Genomic DNA, 26,952 nt, shown 5'->3' on the forward strand with positions numbered 1-26,952 from the left:
ATGTCATGGTGCTGCCATACAAGGTACTCACTACACACCGGGAGCAACTAGGGATTAATGACCTTGCCCACGGCCCCTTAGTGATTTTCTGGTCAGGCTGGGATTTGAACAGAGGATCTTCTGGTCTCAAGCCCAACGCTTAACCATTAGACCATCACCAGAATCAGAGTTTTGGCTTCCCAACACTATCCAGTTTAAAGTCTAGCAGGCTGACATTTGCTTAATGCCCAAGAATAAATCTATCTAGACTTTCAGATCATACTGTTTCTCAGGAAATTGCATTTCACCAAGATGGACATAACTGAATTATCCATTTGGATTGTGGCAGTTCTTCTACAACTGCAGGAGATTGATTTGGAGTCATCAATCTCCATAGAAGGAGGTGCTTCATATGGGAGAGCAGTCAGTATCACTGTCATTCAGAGTCATAGTGCATTGCTTGATGGAGTTTCTAGGCTATATTGGGAGCTGTGAAAGTTAGAAGAAAATTATCAGGTGCTCACCATCTGTGGTCTAATGACCTTCAGCCTGCTTGCAGAGGAAGCAGCTGTGATCTTTATAGAATGAATTGGTAATCCTGATTGTTGCACTTGATTCCAGATTCCTCACACAAGCTGAGTGAGGAATCAGAGTGTTGGGGTTTGTGATTGTCCTGGATCAAGACTAAGATCCAGGCTTTCAGTGACCTCCTGGACCTGACCAGTGTGTCTGTGTGCGGGGGAAAGTCTTGAAGCTGGAGAGACATTTACTTATCTCAGCAGTGACATTTATGTCTCTGTGTCCGCGGCCTCTGAAATCGAGGAAGATCATCTGGGACGAGCTCGGACTGGGAAGAGGTCTTTGGCTGTGCCGATAACTTTGCCCTTTCACAAATGTTCAGGACATTTCTTTAAACAGATGAGAACCTGGAGCATCACAAGTCAAACCAAAAGTCAGAGGAGTACATTCAAGAACATGATTACTGTTTCTGGCCCTCACTTTCACTTTATGTACTGCATGAAAATACAGTTTTGAACAGAAAATAACAAACCTTGGTCCATGTCTCCTTCATCCTGTGCTGTCTGCTGGGTGATGTGTCTTCTGATAGTTCTTAATGATAATATGGTGTGTAATTGACTTGCAAAAACACCTTTAATCTACTCTCAGGGTCACTGTTTAGAAAAGGACGATTTTGCAGAAACTGTCTTGTAACTGTAACCAACGTCACAGAAGACTTGATGGACTTGATGGGGGAACGTTTACCACATTTCTCTGGCTGCAAGAAACGAACATAACATAAACATATTTGGGAAAAAAAACTGTGAGCACATTTACCTGCACACTTAAAAATCATTTTATGGTTTCTGGAGTTACTGGGTGTTGATCTAAACAGCATAATGCCATAGGCATGATCAGATTAAGGCCATTATCAGATAATGAGAAATATAATAAACACACCTACATTTTTTGACCCATATTCCATTTTCTCTGGCGCAGGTATACTGTTATCTTGATTTTGATTTGATTTGATTTTGAAGATTTATTTTGCACATAGCAAAAGAAAAAATAAAACAACACACAACGTAAAATTAAAGTTAGTTCAAAAAGGAGTGAGAAGAAGTCGAAACTTATCTAATCCCACCCCTTCTCCCTGTATAATTATTTATATATCAGTCCCTGTTTCCTTAAAATACTACTGTTGACAATCATGATATTAATAATAATAATAATAATAATAGCAACAACAATAATACTAATAGTAACAATAATAATGATACAATGATACAATACAATTTTAGAAAAAAGACAAAGACATAAGGAACCAAACAAAACAAAACACAACAGAAAAAATAGACCCAAAAAAGCATCTTTTTGGTCTAACCTTATCAACCGCTAGAGCAAGCACACAGGCGACAGTGGTAAGCAAAACTCCCTCTGATGATTTGAGGAAGAAACCTCAAGCAGACCAGACTCAGGGGGTGACCCACTGCTTAGGCCATTCTCACAGTTTTTTTTACAAAGTTTTACAGAATGGAAGGAACACAAAACAGGAATTTAAAACTGCTGCTTCAGCTTAAGGCATGGCATCTCGCGGTCAGTCTGGCATCCCATCGTCTACAGACGCCACTCTCACACATTTCCCTTTGCACCTTGGACAGAGAGAAAAAGAGCAGGATCAGTCTCCTGGAATAAATCAGACCTAAGGTATAATTCATCAGCAGTAAAGCAAAAGGAAAGCAGAGAATACTAAGGTGATCGCCGGCTGCTAGCCCTAAGCATCACTAACAGACCCAGAATTTAGATAAAGTTGAGGTCGAGACTTGTTCCGTTACTAATAAAATTAATTTAAAAGGATAGGAAGCATGGTTCAATACTATGTCAGTATGCTAGCCTTACGAAAGGGAGAATACATGCGTCTTAAGTCTGGACTTGAATGTCTCTACAGACTCAGACCATTTTATCTCCATAGGAGATAAAAATCATTCCACAAAACAGGTGCATGATAAGAGAAGGCTCCGTGGCCCGCAGGCTTTTTAGTCACACTAGGCACACAAAGTAGTTCTGGACCCTGAGAAAGCAGAGCCCAAGCCGGTACGTAGGGTTGAATTAGGTCAACTAAGTAAGGAGGTGCTACTCCATGAATAATTTTATAGGTTAATAGCAGAACCTTAAAATCCAACCAGGAAGCCACTGAAGAGATGCCAGAATGGGTGTAATGTGGTAAAACTTTCTGCTTCCTGTCAAGAGTCTTTTCAACCAATTGGAGCCCCTAATGCTGGACTGCGGTAAACCAAAAAATAGAACATTGCAGTAGTCCAGTCTAGAAGAGACAAATGCTTGAATCATGGCTCTCTGTATCAACCATAGACAGGATGGGACGAATCTTTGCAATATTTCACAGGTGGAAGAAAGCAGTCCTCAGTGTGATGTATGACACACGAGCCTAGGCTAAGCGTTAGCTGGTCAAGCTGATGCCAATGTCTCGCAGGAGCAAGAAGCATCATTTCACTTCCTGTTCCGGAGCACAGCGGTGTTTTTCTGTATCTGTTAGCTGTTTAATCTGCGCAGTTAGATTGATCTAGTTATCTAGATTACGATTTGTTTCCCAGTGTAATCTTTACGTGCCTTAACTAAAGCACTCCTTCTGCTGAATCACCTCTAAATTATTTACACATTATTCACTTTGCATGTTTTTAGGAATCCGCTAGCTTAGCGTAGCTACTAGCTCTTAGCCGATTTAGCATGGCGGCTTCTCCTGTCTCTCCCGCACTTTTCTGCTCTGGGTGTGAAATGTTTAGTTATTCCTCGGCCTCCTTTAGCAGTAACAGTACTTGTAATAAGTGTAGCTTATTCGTAGCTTTGGAGGCCAGGCTGGGCGAATTGGAGACTCTGCTCCACACCGTGGAAAATTCTACAGCTAGCCAGGCCCCTGTAGTCGGTGCGGACCAAGGTAGCTTAGCCGCCGTTAGTTACCCCCTGGCAGATCCCGAGCAGCCGGGAAAGCAGGCTGACTGGGTGACTGTGAGGAGGAAGCGTAGCCCTAAACAGAAGCCCCGTGTACACCGCCAACCCGTTCACATCTCTAACCGTTTTTCCCCACTCGACGACACACCCGCCGAGGATCAAACTCTGGTTATTGGCGACTCTGTTTTGCGAAATGTGAAGTTAGCGACACCAGCAACCATAGTCAATTGTCTTCCGGGGGCCAGAGCAGGCGACATTGAAGGAAATTTGAAACTGCTGGCTAAGGCTAAGCGTAATTTGGTAAGATTGTAATTCACGTCGGCAGTAATGACACCCAGTTACGCCAATCGGAGGTCACTAAAATTAACATTAAATCGGTGTGTAACTTTGCAAAAACAATGTCGGACTCTGTAGTTTTCTCTGGGCCCCTCCCCAATCAGACCGGGAGTGACATGTTTAGCCGCATGTTCTCCTTGAATTGCTGGCTGTCTGAGTGGTGTCCAAAAAATGAGGTGGGCTTCATAGATAATTGGAAAAGCTTCTGGAGAAAACCTGGTCTTGTTAGGAGAGACGGCATCCATCCCACTTTGGATGGAGCAGCTCTCATTTCTAGAAATCTGGCCAATTTTCTTAAATCCTCCAAACCGTGACTATCCAGGGTTGGGACCAGGAAGCAGAGTTGTAGTCTACACACCTCTCTGCAGCTTCTCTCCCCCTGCCATCCCCTCATTACCCCATCCCCGTAGAGACGGTGCCTGCTCCCAGACTACCAATAACCAGCAAAAATCTATTTAAGCATAAAAATTCAAAAAGAAAAAATAATATAGCACCTTCAACTGCACCACAGACTAAAACAGTTAAATGTGGTCTATTAAACATTAGGTCTCTCTCTTCTTTAAATGTGGTCTATTAAACATTAGGTCTCTCTCTTCTAAGTCCCTGTTGGTAAATGATATAATAATTGATCAACATATTGATTTATTCTGCCTTACAGAAACCTGGTTACAGCAGGATGAATATGTTAGTTTAAATAAGTCAACACCCCCGAGTCACACTAACTGTCAGAATGCTCGTAGCACGGGCCGAGGTGGAGGATTAGCAGCAATCTTCCACTCCAGCTTATTAATTAATCAAAAACCCAGACAGAGCTTTAATTCATTTGAAAGCTTGACTCTTAGTCTTGTCCATCCAAATTGGAAGTCCCAAAAACCAGTTTTATTTGTTATTATCTATCGTCCACCTGGTCGTTACTGTGAGTTTCTCTGTGAATTTTCAGACCTTTTGTCTGACTTAGTGCTTAGCTCAGATAAGATAATTATAGTGGGCGATTTTAACATCCACACAGATGCTGAGAATGACAGCCTCAACACTGCATTTAATCTATTATTAGACTCTATTGGCTTTGCTCAAAAAGTAAATGAGTCCATCCACCACTTTAATCATATCTTAGATCTTGTTCTGACTTATGGTATGGAAATAGAAGACTTAACAGTATTCCCTGAAAACTCCCTTCTGTCTGATCATTTCTTAATAACATTTACATTTACTCTGATGGACTACCCAGCAGTGGGGAATAAGTTTCATTACACTAGAAGTCTTTCAGAAAGCGCTGTAACTAGGTTTAAGGATATGATTCCTTCTTTATGTTCTCTAATGCCATATACCAACACAGTGGAGAGTAGCTACCTAAACTCTGTAAGTGAGATAGAGTATCTCGTCAGTAGTTTTACATCCTCATTGAAGACAACTTTGGATGCTGTAGCTCCTCTAAAAAAGAGAGCTTTAAATCAGAAGTGCCTGACTCCGTGGTATAACTCACAAACTCGTAGCTTAAAGCAGATAACCCGTAAGTTGGAGAGGAAATGGCGTCTCACTAATTTAGAAGATCTTCACTTAGCCTGGAAAAAGAGTCTGTTGCTCTATAAAAAAGCCCTCCGTAAAGCTAGGACATCTTTCTACTCATCACTAATTGAAGAAAATAAGAACAACCCCAGGTTTCTTTTCAGCACTGTAGCCAGGCTGACAAAGAGTCAGAGCTCTATTGAGCTGAGTATTCCATTAACTTTAACTAGTAATGACTTCATGACTTTCTTTGCTAACAAAATTTTAACTATTAGAGAAAAAATTACTCATAACCATCCCAAAGACGTATCGTTATCTTTGGCTGCTTTCAGTGATGCCGGTATTTGGTTAGACTCTTTCTCTCCGATTGTTCTGTCTGAGTTATTTTCATTAGTTACTTCATCCAAACCATCAACATGTTTATTAGACCCCATTCCTACCAGGCTGCTCAAGGAAGCCCTACCATTATTTAATGCTTCGATCTTAAATATGATCAATCTATCTTTGTTAGTTGGCTATGTACCACAGGCTTTTAAGGTGGCAGTAATTAAACCATTACTTAAAAAGCCATCACTTGACCCAGCTATCTTAGCTAATTATAGGCCAATCTCCAACCTTCCTTTTCTCTCAAAAATTCTTGAAAGGGTAGTTGTAAAACAGCTAACTGATCATCTGCAGAGGAATGGTCTATTTGAAGAGTTTCAGTCAGGTTTTAGAATTCATCATAGTACAGAAACAGCATTAGTGAAGGTTACAAATGATCTTCTTATGGCCTCGGACAGTGGACTCATCTCTGTGCTTGTTCTGTTAGACCTCAGTGCTGCTTTTGATACTGTTGACCATAAAATTTTATTACAGAGATTAGAGCATGCCATAGGTATTAAAGGCACTGCGCTGCGGTGGTTTGAATCATATTTGTCTAATAGATTACAATTTGTTCATGTAAATGGGGAATCTTCTTCACAGATGAAAGTTAATTATGGAGTTCCACAAGGTTCTGTGCTAGGACCAATTTTATTCACTTTATACATGCTTCCCTTAGGCAGTATTATTAGACGGTATTGCTTAAATTTTCATTGTTACGCAGATGATACCCAGCTTTATCTATCCATGAAACCAGAGGACACACACCAATTAGCTAAACTGCAGGATTGTCTTACAGACATAAAGACATGGATGACCTCTAATTTCCTGCTTTTAAACTCAGATAAAACTGAAGTTATTGTACTTGGCCCCACAAATCTTAGAAACATGGTGTCTAACCAGATCCTTACTCTGGATGGCATTACCCTGACCTCTAGTAATACTGTGAGAAATCTTGGAGTCATTTTTGATCAGGATATGTCATTCAAAGCGCATATTAAACAAATATGTAGGACTGCTTTTTTGCATTTACGCAATATCTCTAAAATCAGAAAGGTCTTGTCTCAGAGTGATGCTGAAAAACTAATTCATGCAGTTATTTCCTCTAGGCTGGACTATTGTAATTCATTATTATCAGGTTGTCCTAAAAGTTCCCTAAAAAGCCTTCAGTTAATTCAAAATGCTGCAGCTAGAGTATTGACGGGGACTAGAAGGAGAGAGCATATCTCGCCCATATTGGCCTCTCTTCATTGGCTTCCTGTTAATTCTAGAATAGAATTTAAAATTCTTCTTCTTACTTATAAGGTTTTGAATAATCAGGTCCCATCTTATCTTAGGGACCTCGTAGTACCATATCACCCCAATAGAGCGCTTCGCTCTCAGACTGCAGGCTTACTTGTAGTTCCTAGGGTTTGTAAGAGTAGAATGGGAGGCAGAGTCTTCAGCTTTCAGGCTCCTCTCCTGTGGAACCAGCTCCCAATTCAGATCAGGGAGACAGACACCCTCTCTACTTTTAAGATTAGGCTTAAAACTTTCCTTTTTGCTAAAGCTTATAGTTAGGGCTGGATCAGGTGACCCTGAACCATCCCTTAGTTATGCTGCTATAGACGTAGACTGCTGGGGGGTTCCCATGATGCACTGTTTCTTTCTGTTTTTGCTCTGTATGCACCACTCTGCATTTAATCATTAGTGATCGATCTCTGCTCCCCTCCACAGCATGTCTTTTTCCTGGTTCTCTCCCTCAGCCCCAACCAGTCCCAGCAGAAGACTGCCCCTCCCTGAGCCTGGTTCTGCTGGAGGTTTCTTCCTGTTAAAAGGGAGTTTTTCCTTCCCACTGTAGCCAAGTGCTTGCTCACAGGGGGTCGTTTTGACCGTTGGGGTTTTACATAATTATTGTATGGCCTTGCCTTACAATATAAAGCGCCTTGGGGCAACTGTTTGTTGTGATTTGGCGCTATATAAAAAAATTGATTGATTGAATTGATTGATTGATTTCGGTCTTGTCTGAGTTTAAAAATAAGAAATTGCTGGATATCCAGCTTTTCACTGATGCAAGGCAATCGTCTAAGGATTTTATGTGTATGAGATTACCAGCAGTTATCGGCATGTATAACTATCATCAGCATAGCAATGAAAGGTAATCCCAAAATGCCAAAGGGGTGCTATATAAAGAGAGAAAAGCAGGGGGGCTAAGATGGACTCCTGTAGAACCCCATATTTCATGTCACCAAGGTTATAGGTAGTGTTGTTGTATAAGACACAGTGAGAACGACTGGTTAGGTATGATGTCAAACATGTAAGGCCATTCCCAGTAATCCCAACATGATTCTCCAGCCTATCAAGATAATAGGACACCGCAGTCTCGTTTGAGGGCGCGTGCTAAAGGGGCAAAATATGACACATATGACATAATTTCTCAACGTCCGGGGGAAAAAAACACATCTTTTTTGGGTTTTTGAGCAAATTACATGCAAACAAAGTGTAAATGCAAAGAAAAAGTGACGATGCGATGGAAAGTGGACATGTGTTGCGGTTTGTTTATGACCTGGAGCACAAACATGTCAAGGCCATTTTGCAGGCGAGAGAAAGGAGCTACTCTGGTTAGCTGTGTAGGCTAACACTTACGACACGACGTCTCCCATCTGCCTCGTCATCTCTTCTCCACTCGGAATCGAAAAAAAAAATCTTTTCACGACTGCGTCGCTAAGTGCAGCCGAAAACAAAACAGTACACCATTTATCCGCGTGAAGTTATGCTGTGTATATATTACGGCAGCGGCTGTCCCATAAGTGGTCAAATCCCGCAATATCACGCAGGGTTCAGGCAAGACTGCAGTGCATTATTCTGTACCTCAGTTGAAGAACCTGTACAATTAGTCCACATTTCACCTTTAAATGGAACCTCCCACACACACGCTCTCTCTGAAACCTAGAAATTTGCACCAGAGTTGAACTATCCTTAGGATATAGAGCCGTTTCATTGCATGCTGAGAAAACAATCTCTTCACAGTGAGATTAGAATATAAAGCAACAACAAAAGATATTATTTGTGTCCCAGAGGCGAACACAAAAAAACAACATCTAAATTCATCCAGAAAAATTTAATCTAATCTAATGATGCTGTGATGATTTGTTGGCAAGTTGTTGAAGGAAAAGGAGAAACTACACTGCAGTATCCACGTGCTTTTCCTGTCTGCAGGCTGGAGCTTTTAATGCTGCACTATTTCTACATAATACAAGATTACTGTTCCCTTCTGCTCCTCATAAGGGAGCCTCACACCTACTGAAGCTGTGTAAATGTTCTCCTGCTGGGCCTTAATGATGCCACTGTGCATAATATTTATCCCATTCTTTATTCTCCCTTCAGAGCCGTTAGTGTTGTCATACTTGTTATTTGTGTCATTTATGACTCCATGCTGCTATATTCCATAGTGCGTATGTATAACTGTCAGTGACCAAAGCGATTCTTCCAGAGACGCTGCCACTCGTGTTTGCATTTTTGGTGTACGTGTGTAATGATATCCACAGATCATAGTGATAAGTTTGATTATCGGCAGTTATCACAATCTTACAGTAATACATCATTTTGCACATGATGTCCAAAACCAAAACTTTTTTTAAGTTATTATGTGCCAACACTGCCAAAGGCATGCGCCCTTGTGATTGACTTGGTGTCTGTGTCATGGTGCAAGATGGCATGGCACTAACAGGAGGTGGACACAAAATACAGACTCGCAGGCTGATGAACTAATCAAAAAGGCTTTTAACGAAAAAAAAACCAGACAGACATATGATGCACAGTTTGGCTGTTAGCGATGCAGAGATTGCAGTCAATTGTGAGGCAGAGGTGTGGTCCAAAAATGAGCAGAGGTCAAAACACAGACCAACAAGGTTGAAGGGCAGAGACAAAGGCAAAACAAGACTATAATGAAGGCTGGAATGAAGGCACAAGAGTTCAATGAACTGGCGAAGGCTGACAAACCACAGGTCTGGGGTCCGAGGGCATTTTTTGGACAGTTCACTCGCCTGGCATAAATGTTTTATTATTGCTGTTAACAGCTCTCCCTGCATCACACAATCAAGTTTTATGTCTCTTTTTTCAGGAAAACCTGTACTTTCAGAATATATATGCTATAGTTGTGTTTTATATGTGTAATAAAGGTTTACAATAAGAAAGGAAAAAGTAAAGCTGAAAATAATTTTCCACACACTTTTATTCAAAACACACAGCAGACTATAGTAAACAACTGTTTTGACACTTTATAAAGGTAATTTGGGCTCTTGTGTGAAAGATTGTACAATAAAAAGGTTCAAGCAAAAAACACAAATGCACATTTTGAACAATATATACAAAATGGTCTATGCGTTTTGTTTGTCTTCATATCACATCACAAACTTCTACTTCTACTGTGTATTGGAGTGTTCTGTCCTACTCTGAGAGCCGCTTTGACACTTTGGCCCATTTACACTCTGAGGAGCGGCTCCTCCCCCTCGCTCCATTGATATGGTAAACAGTGCTTTACGCCGGAGCAAGAGAGCTTGCCACAGGCTTATTCAATAACATTCACATGTAATGAGGAGTGGAGCATCTCTAAAACTCACACACTTTGTGTTTGAGCATGTGAGATTGTCATCAGAGGCCCTCCGTCTGCTCACTTTCACTGATTGCTGTGCGTAATGGCGCAGGGCGCATTGGAGCAAGCAGCCAGATGGCTATTCCAATGGGCCAACTAGTAAAACGTCACTCCTAAAAACGATCTTTGGTTTATCACGTGAGGTAAATCTGCCCTACGATTGGATTTTGGAAAACCATGTGATGGTGAACCAATTCCCATTGGACACTCACATTATGTGTCATCACACAGCTTCTATGAGGAGGACAAAGATGGCCAATGGCTGGCTCGAAGGTCTGCGAACTTAACTTTTCAGCAAAAAAAAAGTACGTTTTTATCTCGTATTATTAAAAAGTTATTTATAATTTAGTAAAGCTTGGTCTCAGCCATCGTATACGACGGTGTTGGCCCCAGAGGGTTAAATAACACAGGAGGCATTTAACAAATGAGACTCAGGTGTGGAGAACGTTCAGGAAGGGGGTGTGGTAGGACGAGACAAAGATGAGGTTAGACAGAGGGAAAGAGAAATCTGTGACAGAAACACCAACCGTGAACAACACAAAATGCCAAAGGAAAGTATAAAACCGAAGGCCTAATATTAACATGAAAAGAACAAAGGAACAAACTAGGAAACAAATGAAAAACCTGAAAAGAGATCAACAAGAAAATAAAAGGCAGAGACTAAACAAGAACAGAACTCACAATGTGGCAAAGGTATGACAAATAGATCAAACCAACCCGTGACAGAAAATCAAAGACATTGGACCTAAGCGCAGGAACCAGGACACAGCCAGCATAACATAAACCCAGATATTGTACAAATCATGGCACTCTGTGCAACTATATTTGTATGACTGCTAGTAATTTGTCTTCAGAATGCCTAATCTAATTGCAATCAAACTGGCAGGAACACTTGATCTATGCAGGGAAAGAACTGATTCAGGTTTGTTTTGGGTTGGTCAGCAATCAAACTCGTGTATTGTAGCAGAATGAATGAATCAGAATGAAGAAACAATTATGTTTTAAAGCACCAAATTTGGCCTAGACCTTGAAGGGATGCATGCTTGCTGTAAATTTGATGAACCTGTCTGTAATTCCTTGAGAATTGAGAGTACAGTCTTCATCACACACAGACTCTAGTTTTGACTCTGTGACCTTCAGTATTTGCTCAGGGTCACTCATCATTGAAGTTGACCTAGACCCACAAGGGATGCAAATTTGGTAAATTTGTCTCAAATCTATTAAAAGTTATAGAACGTACAGTGATTTGGATGGACGCATGGACAGCATTTTGTTGTCCCTCCTGGTGACAGAGAACAATGCACACACACACACACACACACACACACACACACACACACACACACACACACACACACACACACACACACACACACATATAAATAAAATAGAAGACAGCAATGGGTGGGTAAATACTTCTGTGTAATAATGAGCAAATATTTTTGCAGTGCTGTGTTTCTCATAAAAATGTAAATGTTCTGCTTATTGTTTCAGATTGTTGAACTGTCTGATTTCATATTTTAGGTACGGCAGCCACCTCCAGCTCCTGAAAGATGATGCTGAGCATGGCCTGACGCTGCTGATGAAACACACAAAATTGTTTTTGTCGAGTCAAAGGTCTAAGCCTTCTTCAGATGTCTGTATCTTTTCAGAGTCTACAGCTGCACTCATGTCCATTGGTTAGTCACATGATAGTGTTCAGAAAAAGTATTCACGACCTCTGACATTGTGTGCACGCTGTTCTCTCTCACAGTGTGTGACTGCCATTAAAATTGTATGCTGAGGATCTTTTACTCGCCTGCCTGTTTGGCTTGGTGGAGTTAATAATGTGATGGTCCATTATCACGCTGTTGGTGGAGGCAACAACACAAACAACTCTCCATTATGCCGCGTTCACACCGGGCGCGATCAGACGCTACAAATTCGCGGGGGTCGCATGGCGACGGACGCGCCTCCTTCGCCCGGTGTGTTGCTCTGCTTTTACTGTGAAAATTCGTCACGGTGCGTCATCAAATAGGAGGAGCTTCCATTCCACTCTCCGGCTCCTGTTGTCAGTCAAGTTAACATGACGGACCTTGATCACGGAGCGAGTTGTTGTGGAAAGCTGACAAATGTCATGAGATGTTCCCAATTCAGGGAGTATCACTATTTGCTGCAGGAGCTGCGTCTGGATGACGGCCACTTTCAGCGGTCCTTCCTCCTCTGCAGGACCCAGTTTGAGGACCTCCTGTCCCGTTTACGCGCGCACATGTAAACAATAAAAAAAAAAAGAAACTCTGCTGCCTGCTGTGGGGCTGCAGCTCGCTCTTCCCCCAAAAACTGTCAGAATTGTGTTTAGAAACCAGTCACCATTTGTTTTATTATACATCTGTGTAGTTAATAAGTAAAATAATCTCCATGGAGGATTCGCTCGCGCGCACGTAAAGTGAAAAAAGAAAAAGAAACTCCGCTCCCCGCTGATGTGGGGCTGCTGCTTGCTCCAAAAACTCTGTCATAATTGTGTTTAGAAACCAGTCACCATTTGCTTTATCTGTGTAGTTAATAAGTAAAATAATCTCCATGGACAATTCGCTCGCGCGCATGTAAAATAAAAATAAAAAGAAACTCCGCTCCCCGCTGCTGTGGGGCTGCTGCTCGCTTCAAAAACTCTGTCATAATTGTGAAATAAAGGATAAAAGAGACATAAGTCCTGCACACAGGCTGCTACCAGATACAGGACATGTTCACATCTTCATCAAACTCCAGACATCTCCACGTCACTGCATATTCAGTCCCTGATTGGTCATCACGGCGCGACAAGACGAAAAAGTTCCGATTTTTCAACTTGGGGAGGTGGGCAACGCAACGTGATGCGACGCAATATCGCGCCACAAATGCGCCAATTGCTCAAAATCACTTCACTCGCGTTGCTTCACTCGAGTCCATCGCGTCGCGCTGTGTGACTTGGCACCAAAACGCGTCGTTCCATAGGTATTACATGGCAACCTGTCGCTGCTGTCGCTCACGTCGTGCCCGGTGTGAACACAGCATTACCACTAAATATTGCTCAAAGTGAATTTTTTCAGATAGTCTTGTTTTCAGAAATGTATTTAATTTAATTTATTCATTTTATATAGTGCCAATTCACAAGAGTCAATTCTGACAATTCAGAAAAAAAATCAAAAACAATTGAATTTCTAAAATTAAAAGCACAGTAAAAGAGTAAAACAAGTAAAAAAGCATAGTAACATAATAGCCAGTATGCTAGCCATACAAAAGGGAAAATAAGTGCTTCTTAAGTCTGGATTTGAAAGTCTCTACAGAATCTGACTTTTTTATTTCAATTTCAATTTTCAATTTATTTTAATTTATATAGCGCCAAATCACAACAGAGTTGCCTCAAAGCGCTTATTGATGCACTGAGATCATTCCACATAACAGGCGCACGATAAGAGAAAACTCTGTGACCCGCAGACTTTTCTTCCACCCTAGGGACACAAGTAGACCTGCCTCCTGAGAATGCAAAGCCAATGCAAATTTTCACTTGTTCTTTGAGCAGATTATTTTACATGAAAACAAGTTTTTAACTAGCAACAAATAGAAGATGAAAGGTTTCAGTTTAAGGTAAAATTCCGTGATTTTTAACCTGTGCTGGTGCACAAGTTAGAAATCTGCCAATGGAACAGATGAAAAAATACATAACTTGCTAACGTGGTGCTTGAAAGTTTCCATCTGCTCATCTTTTCAGATGAATATTTTGAGTTGTCTGAATATCCTTTATCAAGTTTCACCTTGACCAGATGCTCTTCTTTCCTTATTTGAATTTATTGGCAGAGGTCAATAAGGGAATAACCCTGTTGTGTCTGATGATTTGCGGACGTTCATGCTGGTTATACGGTCGTAAATAGAGCTTTACAGCTATTTGCCAAATATCTATTAATCTGGATGTCACTAATTATTACAGCACATCCAGAGCGCTTTGATTCTGGTATTCTCCCACACAAACAATCTTTTGTGGAGTAAATGTTATCTTTATAGAGATTTGACAGCCCACTATCATCTTATTTTGATCTAACGTAAGCGTTCTCACTGCTCTCCGCATCTGTGGAGTCATGGGTTAGAATCTGACATCTACTCCACAGATTTTGACTAGTAAGATAAATAAATAAAATCAGGCATTAGTCAGACATTAACCTCCACTTCCTTGTGGGCCATGCTTGACCCAGCCTCCTTTTGCATAACCACTCTTTACCAGGATGTCTGAACTTAAACGTTGAAGAAAAAATGGGTGCACCTGCACCATGAGATCTGTTAGTGGCGGCTGGGAGGGATTCTGACAAGAAATATGCACATAAAGTTTTGCTTATATCGAAATACACTCACCAGCTACTTTAGTAGATACACCTTGCTAGTTCTGGGTTGGACCCCCTTGTACCTTCAAAACTGCATTAATTATTTGTGGCATAGATTCAACAAGATGTTGGAAACATTCCTCAGAGACGTTGGTCCATATTGACATGACGGCATCACGCAGTCGCCCATTCAACCAGTCTGCCCATTCTCCTCTGACCTCTGACATCAACAAGGCATTTTCATTCACACAACTGCTGCTCACTGCATATCTTCTCTTTTTTGGACCATTTTCTGTAAACCCTAGAGATGGTTGTGCATGAAAATCCCAGTCGATCAGCAGTTTCTGAAATACTCTGACCGTCTGGTACCAACAACCATGCCATGTTCAAAGTCACTTCTTCCCCATTCTGATGCTTGGTTTGAACTTCAGTAAGTCATCTTTACCACGACTAGATGCCTAAATGCATTGAGTTGCTGCCATGTGATTGGCTGATTAGCTATTTGTGTTAACAAGCAATTGAACAGATGTACCTAATAAAGTGGCAGGTCAGTGTATATTGTTTGCACTCCTGCAGTTGGTGGTCCACATCACTTAACTTTAGGTTTTGCATTTGTGATCCCCCCCCCCCCCCCCCCCCCCCCCCAAAAAAAAAAAAAAAATTCTGAGCAACATATATGGAAATAAATCTGTGCCATCAGAGTTTGAATTAGAATTTTTAAGGTTGAATTTTTTAGCATCCAAATCAGAGTTTGAAGTTGAATTTCTAAGGTTGAATTTGTTTAGCATCAAAATATTCAGCCTCAAAAACTTCAACTTAAAAAAAAAATTCAACCTCAGAAAATTCCAACCTAAAAAAATCTACCTAAAAAAACACTCAACCACAAAAAACAGAAAACCAGGGAGAAGCAATCGATCCCTGTCTCAATCATTCAATGTTTAGCAATATATCATGTCTTCTTCTTGCAGCTTGGTCTGGAAGGATGCGTTGTGATGCCGCAAAAGTCCAAGCCATGCAATGTGACACGATGGATGCAAATAAAGCGACACAAATTAAGCAATTTTGAGTTTTGGCGCGTTTGTGGCGCGATATCGCGTCACATCACATCGCCGCGATGACCAATCAGGGACTGGATATGTAGTGACGTGGAGATGTCTGGAGTTTATACTTGATGTGGACATGTCCTGTCTCTGGCAATCAGCCTGTGAGCAGGACTTATGTCCCTTTTGTCCTTTATTTATAACACAGTTATGACAGAGTTTGAGGGGAGAGCGATGAACTGCAGCAGCAGCCAGTTTTTTTTTTGTCCACGTGTGCGTGTGAACGAATCGTCCATGAAGATAATTTTATTAACTAGACAGATGTATAAAAAAACAAATGGTGACTGGTTTATAACACAATTATGACAGAGTTTGATGGGAGAGCGAGGAACTGCAGCAGCAGGCAGTTTTTTTTTCTTTGTTCACATGTGCGCGCGTGAACGGGACAGGAGGTCCTTTGACTCGGTCCTGGAGAGGCAGAAGTACTGCTGAAAGCGGCCGCCATTCAGACGCAGATCTTGCAGCAAATGATGAATTTGTGGCATCGCGTGGCGTCTGGTTGTGAACGCGGCTCAAGCAGAGCGACACACCGGGCGATGGTCACACGTCCATCTCCAGGCGACGGATGCGAATTTATGGCGTCGCGTGGTGTCCGGCGTGAACGCGACATTACTTTAAATTGTTTAGATTGATTTTTTTTTTTAGGTTGAATTTTTTTTAGTTTGCATTTTTTTTTCAGATTTAAGTTTTTGAGGCTGAATATTTTGATGCTAAACAAATTCAACCTTATAAGCTCTACTTCAAACTCTGATTTGGATGCTAAAAAAAATTCACCCTTAAAAATTTAACCTTAACCTTAAAAATTAAAGATTTTTTGAGGGGAAACACTGGCGTCAGCCTTCCAGTTCAGTCTATCTCTATGCTGTAAGTCTTATAAAGGCCCTGAGGCCTTTTGGTTCCGGTGCTTATCTCCAGATTCTGTAGCATGAAGTATAAGAGAGTCTATGACTCCCACTGGACAGGATGCCAGGTTACTTCCGATGCTTCATTTTTGACTGAATCTGTATTCATGCGTGCACATTAACATCATTGCCGGCATCTGCCTGGTTGCATCTGAGCAGAATATGTCAAAATCACAAATGGACAAATATGATATTTTTGTGGGAAGCACGGTGCATGGGGTGGTTTTCTTTTAAAAATGAGTGGAATTCCACAGAAACTTGAGAAAGCACTTTAGAGGAATAGTTCCACCGTTTCATTTAATTTCACAGTCTGTTAATACAGTGAGGGTGTGAGGAGAGGTTTGCCTTCTCATAGTCACTGAGTTTTGATAGCAGCAGCATGTGTGTGTGAGGTGTATGTTAGGTGTGTGGTGAGGTCCTACATGACATTTATTTAGATGTGATGACCGCTGTCCCACATACTGTTCCAGACATACTGATTAATACTTAGATATTTTGGAGTTGAGCAGATTAAAACACACAGAAAGCAGAGTAGGTGTTCGTATGGTGTGTGACAGTGGTGGGCACAGCTAACCAAAATGTTAGCATCGATAACTGCTAATCCGCTAACTGAAAAGTTAATTTTTATAACGCTAAGCTAACTGCTAACCGCTAACATTTAGTATTGTCGGCTACTGATAAGCCAGTTTCAAGTTTAAGCACCGCCGAGGCTTTTGAGTAAAATAAAAATGAACAACAAGTGAGTGCTTCTGTCTGACGTAGTTAGATGGCTGTGACCTGAGCTAAGTCCTCCCTCAGCGGAAGAGAGCGGAGCAGGCCAGCTGCAGACGGCAGCGCACTTTTCACTCATGGATTTACACATAAAAAACTAATTCCGGACAGTTTATTGATATAACGGTACCTTTGTCATTTTTAACAGAGAAAATATCACACATATGAGATATCTAAGTCACAGAATATGTGTTGGACCTTTATTTCTGTAGTAGTACAGGTAGCTCAGTGGACAAGGCACTGGCAATGTGCAGATCACCTCTAACATTGTCTGAACCCCGACTACACATAAATTATCCACCCCGTCACCTGTCACCTATCATCATTACAATTATTCTAATCCTCAAGGGGTGATTATACAACCCCAATTCCAATGAAGTTGGGACGTTGTGTAAAATGTAAATAAAAAACAGAATACAATGATTTTCAAATTCTCTTCAACCTATATTCAGTTGAATACACCACAAGACAAGATATTTAATGTTCAAAACTGATAATTCAAAATTCCATTTCAAAATGAGTAAATATTTGCATAAAAACAAAAAAGTCTATCAGTTTGAACATTAAATATCTTGTCGTTGTGGTGTATTCAGTTGAATATAGGTTGAAGAGGATTGCAAATCATTGTATTCTGTTATTATGTACATTTGACACAATGCCCCAGCTTCATTGGAATTGGGGTTATAGAAGCTGTGAGACAGTGACAGTGCCTCCTGCTGCAGCTGTCTGTGTGCTGCTGTTGAATGTTGAATCTCACTGTCCATGGTGCTGAAGCACAGCCAAAAAGAAAAACAAAATAAATTCTCCCCCTCCTCCTTGTACAAATTGAGGTTCGCGTCAAAGAATGCACCCACATGCACAAATGGATGAAGAATATTTGAGTGTGTTTAAATGAAGACAGACACTTTGGCTGGAGAACTGCAGTATTTTATTGTTAAACCTAAATGTAGACACAAGAAACGTGCACAGCACATTGTGTGGTGTAGATAAGGACTGCACAGGACAGACACAGTGAGTATCTAAGAGTGAATTGTATAATAATATTTCATCCACCTGCCACTAAGGCATTAACAAAACTTTAGATTATTTCCAAATATTACATTGTCTCTTGAGAGAAAGTTGTTATTGTCTATTCCTCGTACCACATTAATATATGAGAACCTTTAATTATATTTTGGATCCCTTTGCTGCAATTGTCCAATAGCTTGATTTGGTTTGATTGCTGTTTTTGTTGTTCTCTCTATAAGTACGTTCAGATAATAAATAAACAAATAAATCTAATCTATATATTTAAAAAACATTTGAGGCATAAAGCATTGTTGCGTTCATGTTGGAATGATGCAGGTGCATTTCCACGATATATTACTAAACTGTTTTCCAGAGCTGAGGTATAAAAACTTTGTTTCCTTTGATTCTTCTAAAACATGCAGACAGGCAGTCTTGTATTCACTGAAAATTGCTTCTCCGTTTTAATTTGGTTTGCTGCAGCAGAAACAAATAAACACTCCATTCCAGGATGCCACAATATATGTGCCCCCGAAATGCAAAGAAAGAAGTAACGTAATTGCAAATGAATGCTGATCCTCTGCATGTTGATCTTGATGCTTGAAGAGTTTTCCATCATGTTCTTTTCTACTTATTATGGTAATATTGGAAATGCTCTGCCTGACTTATTCCCTGTTCACTTGTTTATTCCCTGCTTGTTCTCTGCTCAATAATAATAATAATGACCTGCACCAAGAGAGCATTATGTAGATACAACCAACTTTTGTGTGTGATCTTTACACATATATTCTTTTAATGGGTGATCATATATGTCTGAGGAGGAAATATTGTGGACCAAATTTGATTTTTATTGGCTTATACTTTTATTTCAATTTTCTGGCCTATACTTGTATACTGGCACTGTGAGTGCTGTGCAAAGTATCAGCAGGCTCTCTGTATCTGGTGTCCGTCAGGGGCATGTTTGGTCCTTCCTGTCCTCAATGGACCGGCTGTTTAAGAGGTCATGCACTCAAAAAAAAAAAAAAAAAAACATGAGTGTTGTTGGTTTTATGTCACATGAACCTAAGTCTAATGGCCCGGTCACACGGCATACGACGATTGCTGTACGAAGGGAAAAAGTAAAAAAAAAATCACAATTCATTGAGAAAAGGTGTGTATGCATCTCTGCGTTCCAACACTCAAAAACTGGCTTTTGTACTGTGTGAAAACATTCTGCTGGTTCGACGAAGTCAAACGAAAGCTAACGTTACAAAAAACTAAGCAAACGATAGGCTAACGTTACAAAAACTAAGCAAAAGAAACCGTCAAGAACGACAGTAAATGAAATATGGACAAATTGAGGTTTTCGTTGCCCTTCATTCAAATTTTCTGACAGTTTAAAATCATGACTAAGTGACCGCTGCAGGAATGAAGCTGAGCGAAGGTTTAAACGATGCCAACGAAGTCCAGATTTCTTGTTTCATTAGGGCTTCATTGCCATTTGTTAAGTGCCGTGTGACTGGACCATTCCATGTAGCTTCTATGATAGAAAATCAAGTTTATGGGTGAACACATTTAAATCATGTAGTTTAACATAACATGCAACAACTTAAACTCTAACTTGCTCAGTGAACATAAGAAAATTATGGAAAGTATTTCCAAACAAGTAAAATGTGTTAATGTAGCCAGAAACAATTTTGCTGAGGGACCTAAATATAAATTTGTTGGGTCAACATGAACTTGCGTTACTGTTACTTAACTGCCATGGTTCAGGACAGCTAGATTTGTAAGGGTAAATGTAATAAAAAACACCCAGTAAGTCCCTTTGGCTGCTCGTTTGTTTGCTTTCGGGGTCGTCACAGCAAATCCAAAGTGGATCTGTATAAATTGTGCACATCCAACACAGCAAAGTTAAGTTGACATGTAACTATACAATTTTAAAAGTAGTTGTAACTACCTTAATAAATTAAGTAATTCATAATAATATCAAACAAGTTTGAATGGTCAAGGAAATTACATCAGTGTGTTACATTTACCCTTACAGGGCAGGGGTGGTTCAATACGAAAGGTTCCCGGTTCAAACCCCACAACTGACACATTTCTCCATGTAATATGGTGTTGCATCAGGAAGGCCAACCTGTGCCAATTGAACATGCAGATCCACCTCAGATTTGGGAGCTGCTGAAGGGACCTACTTTTTATTTTTGTTACATTTACCCTTACAAATCTAGTTGGCCTGATCCATGGTAATTAGGTAACAGTAACGCAAATTTATGTTGACCCAACAAATTTACATTTAGGTCTACATTTACCTTTACAAATCTAGTTGGCCTGACTCATGGTAATTAGGTAACAGTAACGCAAATTTATGTTGACCCATCAAATTTACATTTAGGTCTACATTTACCTTTACAAATCTAGTTGGCCTGACCCATGGTAATTAGGTAACAGTAACACAAATTTATGCTGACCCAACAAATTTACATTTAGGTCTACATTTACCTTTACAAATCTACTTGGCCTGATCCATGGTAATTAGGTAACAGTAACGCAAATTCATCATGTTGGCCCAACAAATTTACAATTAGGTTACTCAACAAAATTGTTTCTGGCTAAGTTAACACATTTTACTTGGGTGGAAATACCTTACATAATTTTATTTTTTGAGTATGGAGTCATTTATCTTGGGTAGATTTATAGATGTGGGAAGGTTTGCTGTGCTTGGCTATGCTGATGATGCTATGTTCTTTGTGAAGCTTGTGGTTATGTAATACCTAATGTACCTCCTACCTCCTTCATCTGGCCAGCTGTTGCACAGGGATTTTTTTTAGGAATTCTAGTATGCATGATTTTCCAGTCCACTATACCTTGAGTTGCTGACCATTGTGCAGTTTGTATCCTTTGAATGTATTGCTTCTTAACTCTTAACTCCAGTCACACAACAGGACAGTTATCCTGGACACGACTGGCTGATCCCACAGTCTTTCTCATCATGGCTGGAGATATGGACAGATCTCTACGCTTGTTACTCAGCCTGTCCACTCTCATTACCTCTGCATTCATCTGGCCTGCAAGGATATATGCTTCTGTGAGTACAATGGGACAGACATGATACAAGGTAATGCTTTCATGGAAAGACACCACAAACATAATAGTTTGATACTTTATATAATACAAAAGTCAGTAAGCAGTAAAGTTATTGCAGATTTAGTGTAGTTAAGACTGTGTCTATAGAAAATGCAGCAGAGAAATGGAGTAACCACCGATGAGTCCTGCCTGGCCGAACATGCACACAATTTACTTGTTAACTCACTGCCTCTGGCTGAGTGTTTTTCTCTGACACATTGTCTCTTCTTTTTTTATTGCGCATGTTTAGTGAGGAATGCACAAGTAGATGTTGTATACTATACATTTGTTAGTCACTGCATTTAAGTATGCCTGACTAGACCTGAGTTGGACCCCCTTTTGCCTTCGTGACTGACTTAATTCTTCATGGCATAGAGTCAACATGGTCCTGGAAACATTGCTGTGATTTTGGTCCATATTGGTATGGAAGCATCATGCAGTTTCCCACACCATTACACCACTGCCACCAATCTGAATTGTTGAGGTGAGGCAGGATGGATCCATGCAGGACCTGACCATATTAATGCTATTAATGCTTGATGAGTGAGACTCATCAAACAAGACAATATTTTTTTCCAATCCATCGTCCAATTTTGACGAGCTTGGTAGGAGTGTCACAAAGCAGATGAGCATCACCTTGACCTTCAACTTTGATCTCCTTGTTTTATCGGTTTTAATAATACCCGAATTTTCAGATGATGACTCTGCTGCTTGTTCTCATGATTATATTTGAGTATTCATGATTCATAACCCGTAATGACCCTCCAATGACTCTTTGCTTGTTCTGGTACTCAGACAGGAGCTTGTAGACCACTTTGATGTAGATCTTGCACATGATGTCTTTGTTAATAGAAGGTTCCTCTGCAGTCATCGGTACCATGGAGCAGGACAATCTCTATCACCCGCTTCATACGCTGGATGTTGTCCATTGTTCTACTCATTGAAGGTCTCTAAACTGACTCCTGCCCATCCTTAGACTTCTTTCACTGCTCAGTTGCATGTGTACCTGACATTGCTTCCTCCCCATAAACGCGATGCAGCGTTGCAAAGGATTGGAAAAAACTTTTTTCTAAGCCCGCCTTCCCCCACTGACACTTACAGTCAGACATGATGCAACGTGAGTGCATCCCACATCTAAAAGTTTCAGTGTCGGTGCATACGTGTCTGGCTGACCGATCCTCCTCAAAGTGGTAACAAGTCCATCTGCTGTACTCAGGATTACTGTCATCTTCCTCAGTCCATAGCAACAACTTTCCCAAGACATTCTTGCTGTTCCCCCTTCTGCAGGTCTAAAAGTCAGAGTCTCTGAGAGTGAGCAAGACAAAATCAGTCAATCGGAATGGACTAATCTTGTGTGTTTGCGTATGTGTTTGGTATTGTTTCAGAAAGTGTCCTGAAATAGTAAACTGTGTCATCAGGTCCACGTTCCTGTACATGTTGCTGAGACGGGAATCCCGCCCATCTTCTGGTGTACTGCTCACTATGTGGAGATGCTGCTGAAAGTTGAAGTTCCTCTGGTCCATTCGCCTTCAGATGTCTGATTTCAGACCAGCTCAGGTATCACATGCACCCTGTAAAAGTGACATATGACTGGTGTCAAACTGTCATGGAAGTAAACATTTTCAGTCATCTACGCTCCTGTCCTCCCGTATGGTCATGAACCACTCAGTAACGACTGAAAGAACGTGGATGCAAGCAGTGGAATGAGGTTTCTCTGTTGGGTATGTGGGCCTACACTCTGGCACAGTTTGTGTTTCATACAATGCATGAAATGGAGTGAGTACAAAAATAATGAATTTGAATATAATTTTGGGTGGGGTGCAGGGGGTGGTGTTGTTTCATAGTAGACAAACACATTTTTCATGAAATGCATTGCAGGCTTCATGTGATGGAACATTAATTACGACAATGAATAATTTGCATCACTTTATGCCAAAATTGATGCAACTTTATCTTTTGACCCCTGTACAAACTGAAATTGATCTTTGTCGTCATTTTTGCTGTTTTTACCTTGTAACTCCACACACATTTAGTCAAGGATAGTCCAAACTATACATTTTTGGAATTGTTTATGATCAGACAAATAATATGGTATACCTTTCCAATATGATTGGAACACTTTTTAAATGTTTGACCCCTGTGTAATTCTTGATTGACCTCTGTAGGTCATGAGAAGTCAACTCCAGGATATCGCCACATCTGAAAATATGTATGTTATTTTAGAATGCGTGTGCCAAATTTCATGCTTTAGTCACAAAATGCACAATCATTTTGCGTATCCGCTGCACTACTACAGCCAGAGTGTCTGTGACCAATGCAACAAACATGACCCTCCATCTCAACCTCCACCTTCTGGACATTGTAAGAATGTACACCAGGATCCGGTTTGGGGTTTTCAGCTCTGCCTATAATTGGGGTGCACATAACTGGTACTCATAGTGCTCGTGTGCGCTAAACATCATTGATGCACAGCAGAGGGAAACACTTTTCCTACAATCTGTCATTGCTGTCCTCTTATGAAGCACTTCCCTTGTGTTTTCTGCTGCACATCATTTATTTTAGCACGCGCAATCTCCATGAGCACCAGTTATGCGCATGCCTGCCTATAATACAATCATCCTATCTCTTCTGCAGGACACACTCTTGCAGCTGCACATGCTTAAATTCTTTCTTCATACAGTTGCAACTCCACCCATCAGTCAGTCAAGATCCTGATGGTTTACAGATTACACGACCGTAAACTTCACGAGGCTCATCTCTGAAGTCTGCTTACAGACTGGAGATTTACCGGATGTTGTTCTGATGCTGACCAAAACAACATGGAGTTCAGTGCTCTAAAGACATCAGAGATGGTTGTGGGCTGTAGAGAGAACCCAGCCCCACCTTACCAGCCATCACCTTTTATGACTATCCAGTCAACATCATGGACTCCTGCTGCTTCCTGGGCACCATCATCGCTCAAGTCATTCAGCACCCTCATCAAGAAGGCACAGCAGGGTGGGCATCCTCACCAGAGTCCCAAACAGATATTTCGTAGACTTCCAGTCCCTCCCAGATATTTGAGCTTCTCACCTTGTCCTTAATACCCAACGGAGGAATCCCATTTCACCACTTTTGTCCACAACCTCATCCTTTAGGTCATTACCCAAAGCTCACGCCCTTGTATGTCCAGTTACTTATGTGCTGTGAAAATTGAGGGCTTTTAAAACAAATGACAGTCATTCCTAAATGTTTAATGTGAAAGTTTTGTTAAAACCCTTGAATTTAAGCTAAACAAAAAAAATCTGCACTTCAGAACATCTTAATGGTTTCATTTCAGTACCACTGTGGTGATGCTCAAAGACAAATTTACAAAAGATTGTATCACTGTCCAACTACTTCTGGGCTTGACATCAATTCAGAACTGCAGGATGTTAAACAGGAAAGTGGGCAGTAGAAGGTAGTTGATGGGCAAATGAAAGGTATGAACAGAAGATCCAATGCCGGAATCGCAAAACCTCAGATTCAGCATCTGAGAAAGAGGGGTGAGGATGCGACATCTAAAATGTTGATTTAACTCAGCAAGCAGTAATGTTTCTTGGGTTTAATCCTTTTAGCTTAACGCTGGAGTTGTCTTGATTTATTGGAGACTTCAAATGGTGCAAGTGGTGGCAAGTGGAGCAGTTGTAGCTGAATGTTAGGAGAAACTGTAACAGGTTCAGGTGGTGGGAATTATGAAACTGCTTGAGGAGTGTTTTGTTGCTGTGGCCAGAAGGAAGTTATTAAGAGGAGTGATGACTGGAGTGTCATCACAGCTTATTGCAGATGACACTCCACTAAACATAAGTGTGGAACTGCAGGGAGTCAGATGATTGGCCATGAACGGTGACGGAAAGCGACATGTCAGTTTGCTGATATTGATAGATTTTGATGAGGATGTGCTGCCTCAGAAGGTTGATTACATACACGTGTTACGGTGTTTGGTCTTATGACCCACGACCACACCAATGATTTAATTGCCAATAATGCTGTCATACTGCACTTGTGTGCAGGGAAAAAACAAAGGCGTTGATTGTGTTCTGGAGACCATGTGTACAGGCAGTATGAGAACAGAGCCAGGCTGAAATATTGCAATAACAGGGGAGAGTGCATTTCTGCTCAGATGGGATTTGAGGCAAATAACAAAGAAGTACAGGTTCAGAGAATTAGGATTGAGATGGGTTTGAATTATGCAGAGGCACTGGCAGAGAGTCCTCAGACTTCTTCTGGAACAGTCTGTCTTCACAACCCAAGAAAGCAAGCATCAGCCACATCCTTGCAGCTGAATAGGGATTTTTGTGAAGTATTTGAAGGAATTAGCCAGACTTTTTGTCTGGGGCATCCAGAACATTTGCAGGATCCCCACCAGCCAGTTGCTGGATATCACAGCTGGCCAATACATGCTGAACAGAGTGAAGGCAGAATCTCTGGCTTCTAACCAGTGGTACTGACATTAGGGACCTTAGGGATGGGCTGTGACTCTGACAGTGTCCAGTGCTTGGATGAACTGGGCATTTGGTCAGGTTCTGGAAACCAGCAGATTGTGTGCATTACTTGGCGAGAAAAGGTTTACTGTTTGCAGTTCACGGACGATGCTGTGATTTGTGCAGAATAAATGGATACCCTGATTGCAGCACTTGAGAAGCTGAGTAATGAGTTAAGTGTCTGGTTAGTGTCCCTTTATACAGAGAGTAGCGACAACTGAGAACATAGCGCCATTTGGGTCCAACTGGTGCTGAACTACTGAATGAATCTTTTATGTTTTCAACATGTTTTTGTAATCATTTAACCACATACAGCAACACATCCAGGTACAAGTACTATCAAAATAAATGTAAGAACAGTTAAGCTATCAAATTGACATACAACCCCAATTCCAATGAAGTTGGGATGTTGTGTAAAATGTAAATAAAAACAGAATACAATGATTTGCAAATCCTCTTCACCTATTTCATTGAATGCACCACAAGACAAGATATTTAATGTTCAGACTGATGGACTTTATTGTTTTTGTGCAAATATGTATTCATTTTGAAATGGATGCCTGCAACACATTTCAAAAGCTGGGACAGTGGCAACAAAAGACTGGGAAAGTTGATGAATGCTCAAAGAACACCTGTTTGGAACATCCCACAGGTGAACAAGTAATTAGAAACTGGTGAGTGTCATGATTGGGTATAAAGGGAGCATCCCCAAAAGGCTCAGCCGTTCACAAGCAAGACGGGGCGAGGATCCCCACTTTGTGAACAACTGTATGAAAAATAGTCCAACAGTTTAAGACAATGTTTCTCAATGTTCAATTGCAAGGAATTTAGGGATTCCATCATCTACAGTCCATAATATAATCAGAAGATTCAGAGAATCTGGAGAACTTTCCACACGTAAGCGCAAGGCCAAAAACCACACTGTGGTGTATTCATTGTATAGGTTGAAGTGGA

The 26,952-nt window shown here is 40.8% G+C and overlaps 1 protein-coding gene across 1 annotated transcript in view; it reads left to right on the forward strand.

Moving 5' to 3' along the window:
• The window catches only part of tbc1d32 (TBC1 domain family, member 32), a 344,636-nt gene that overhangs the window by 231,459 nt on the left and 86,225 nt on the right, over window positions 1–26,952 (forward strand). The window contains 5 exon segments of the mRNA XM_034162816.1: window positions 11,807–11,922; window positions 21,305–21,343; window positions 21,346–21,458; window positions 22,915–23,021; window positions 23,023–23,053. Coding sequence (XP_034018707.1) covers window positions 11,807–11,922; window positions 21,305–21,343; window positions 21,346–21,458; window positions 22,915–23,021; window positions 23,023–23,053 — 406 coding nt within the window.

This window comes from Thalassophryne amazonica, chromosome 21 (assembly GCF_902500255.1).
Source record: "Thalassophryne amazonica chromosome 21, fThaAma1.1, whole genome shotgun sequence".
In the NCBI taxonomy this organism is placed as follows: domain Eukaryota; kingdom Metazoa; phylum Chordata; class Actinopteri; order Batrachoidiformes; family Batrachoididae; genus Thalassophryne; species Thalassophryne amazonica.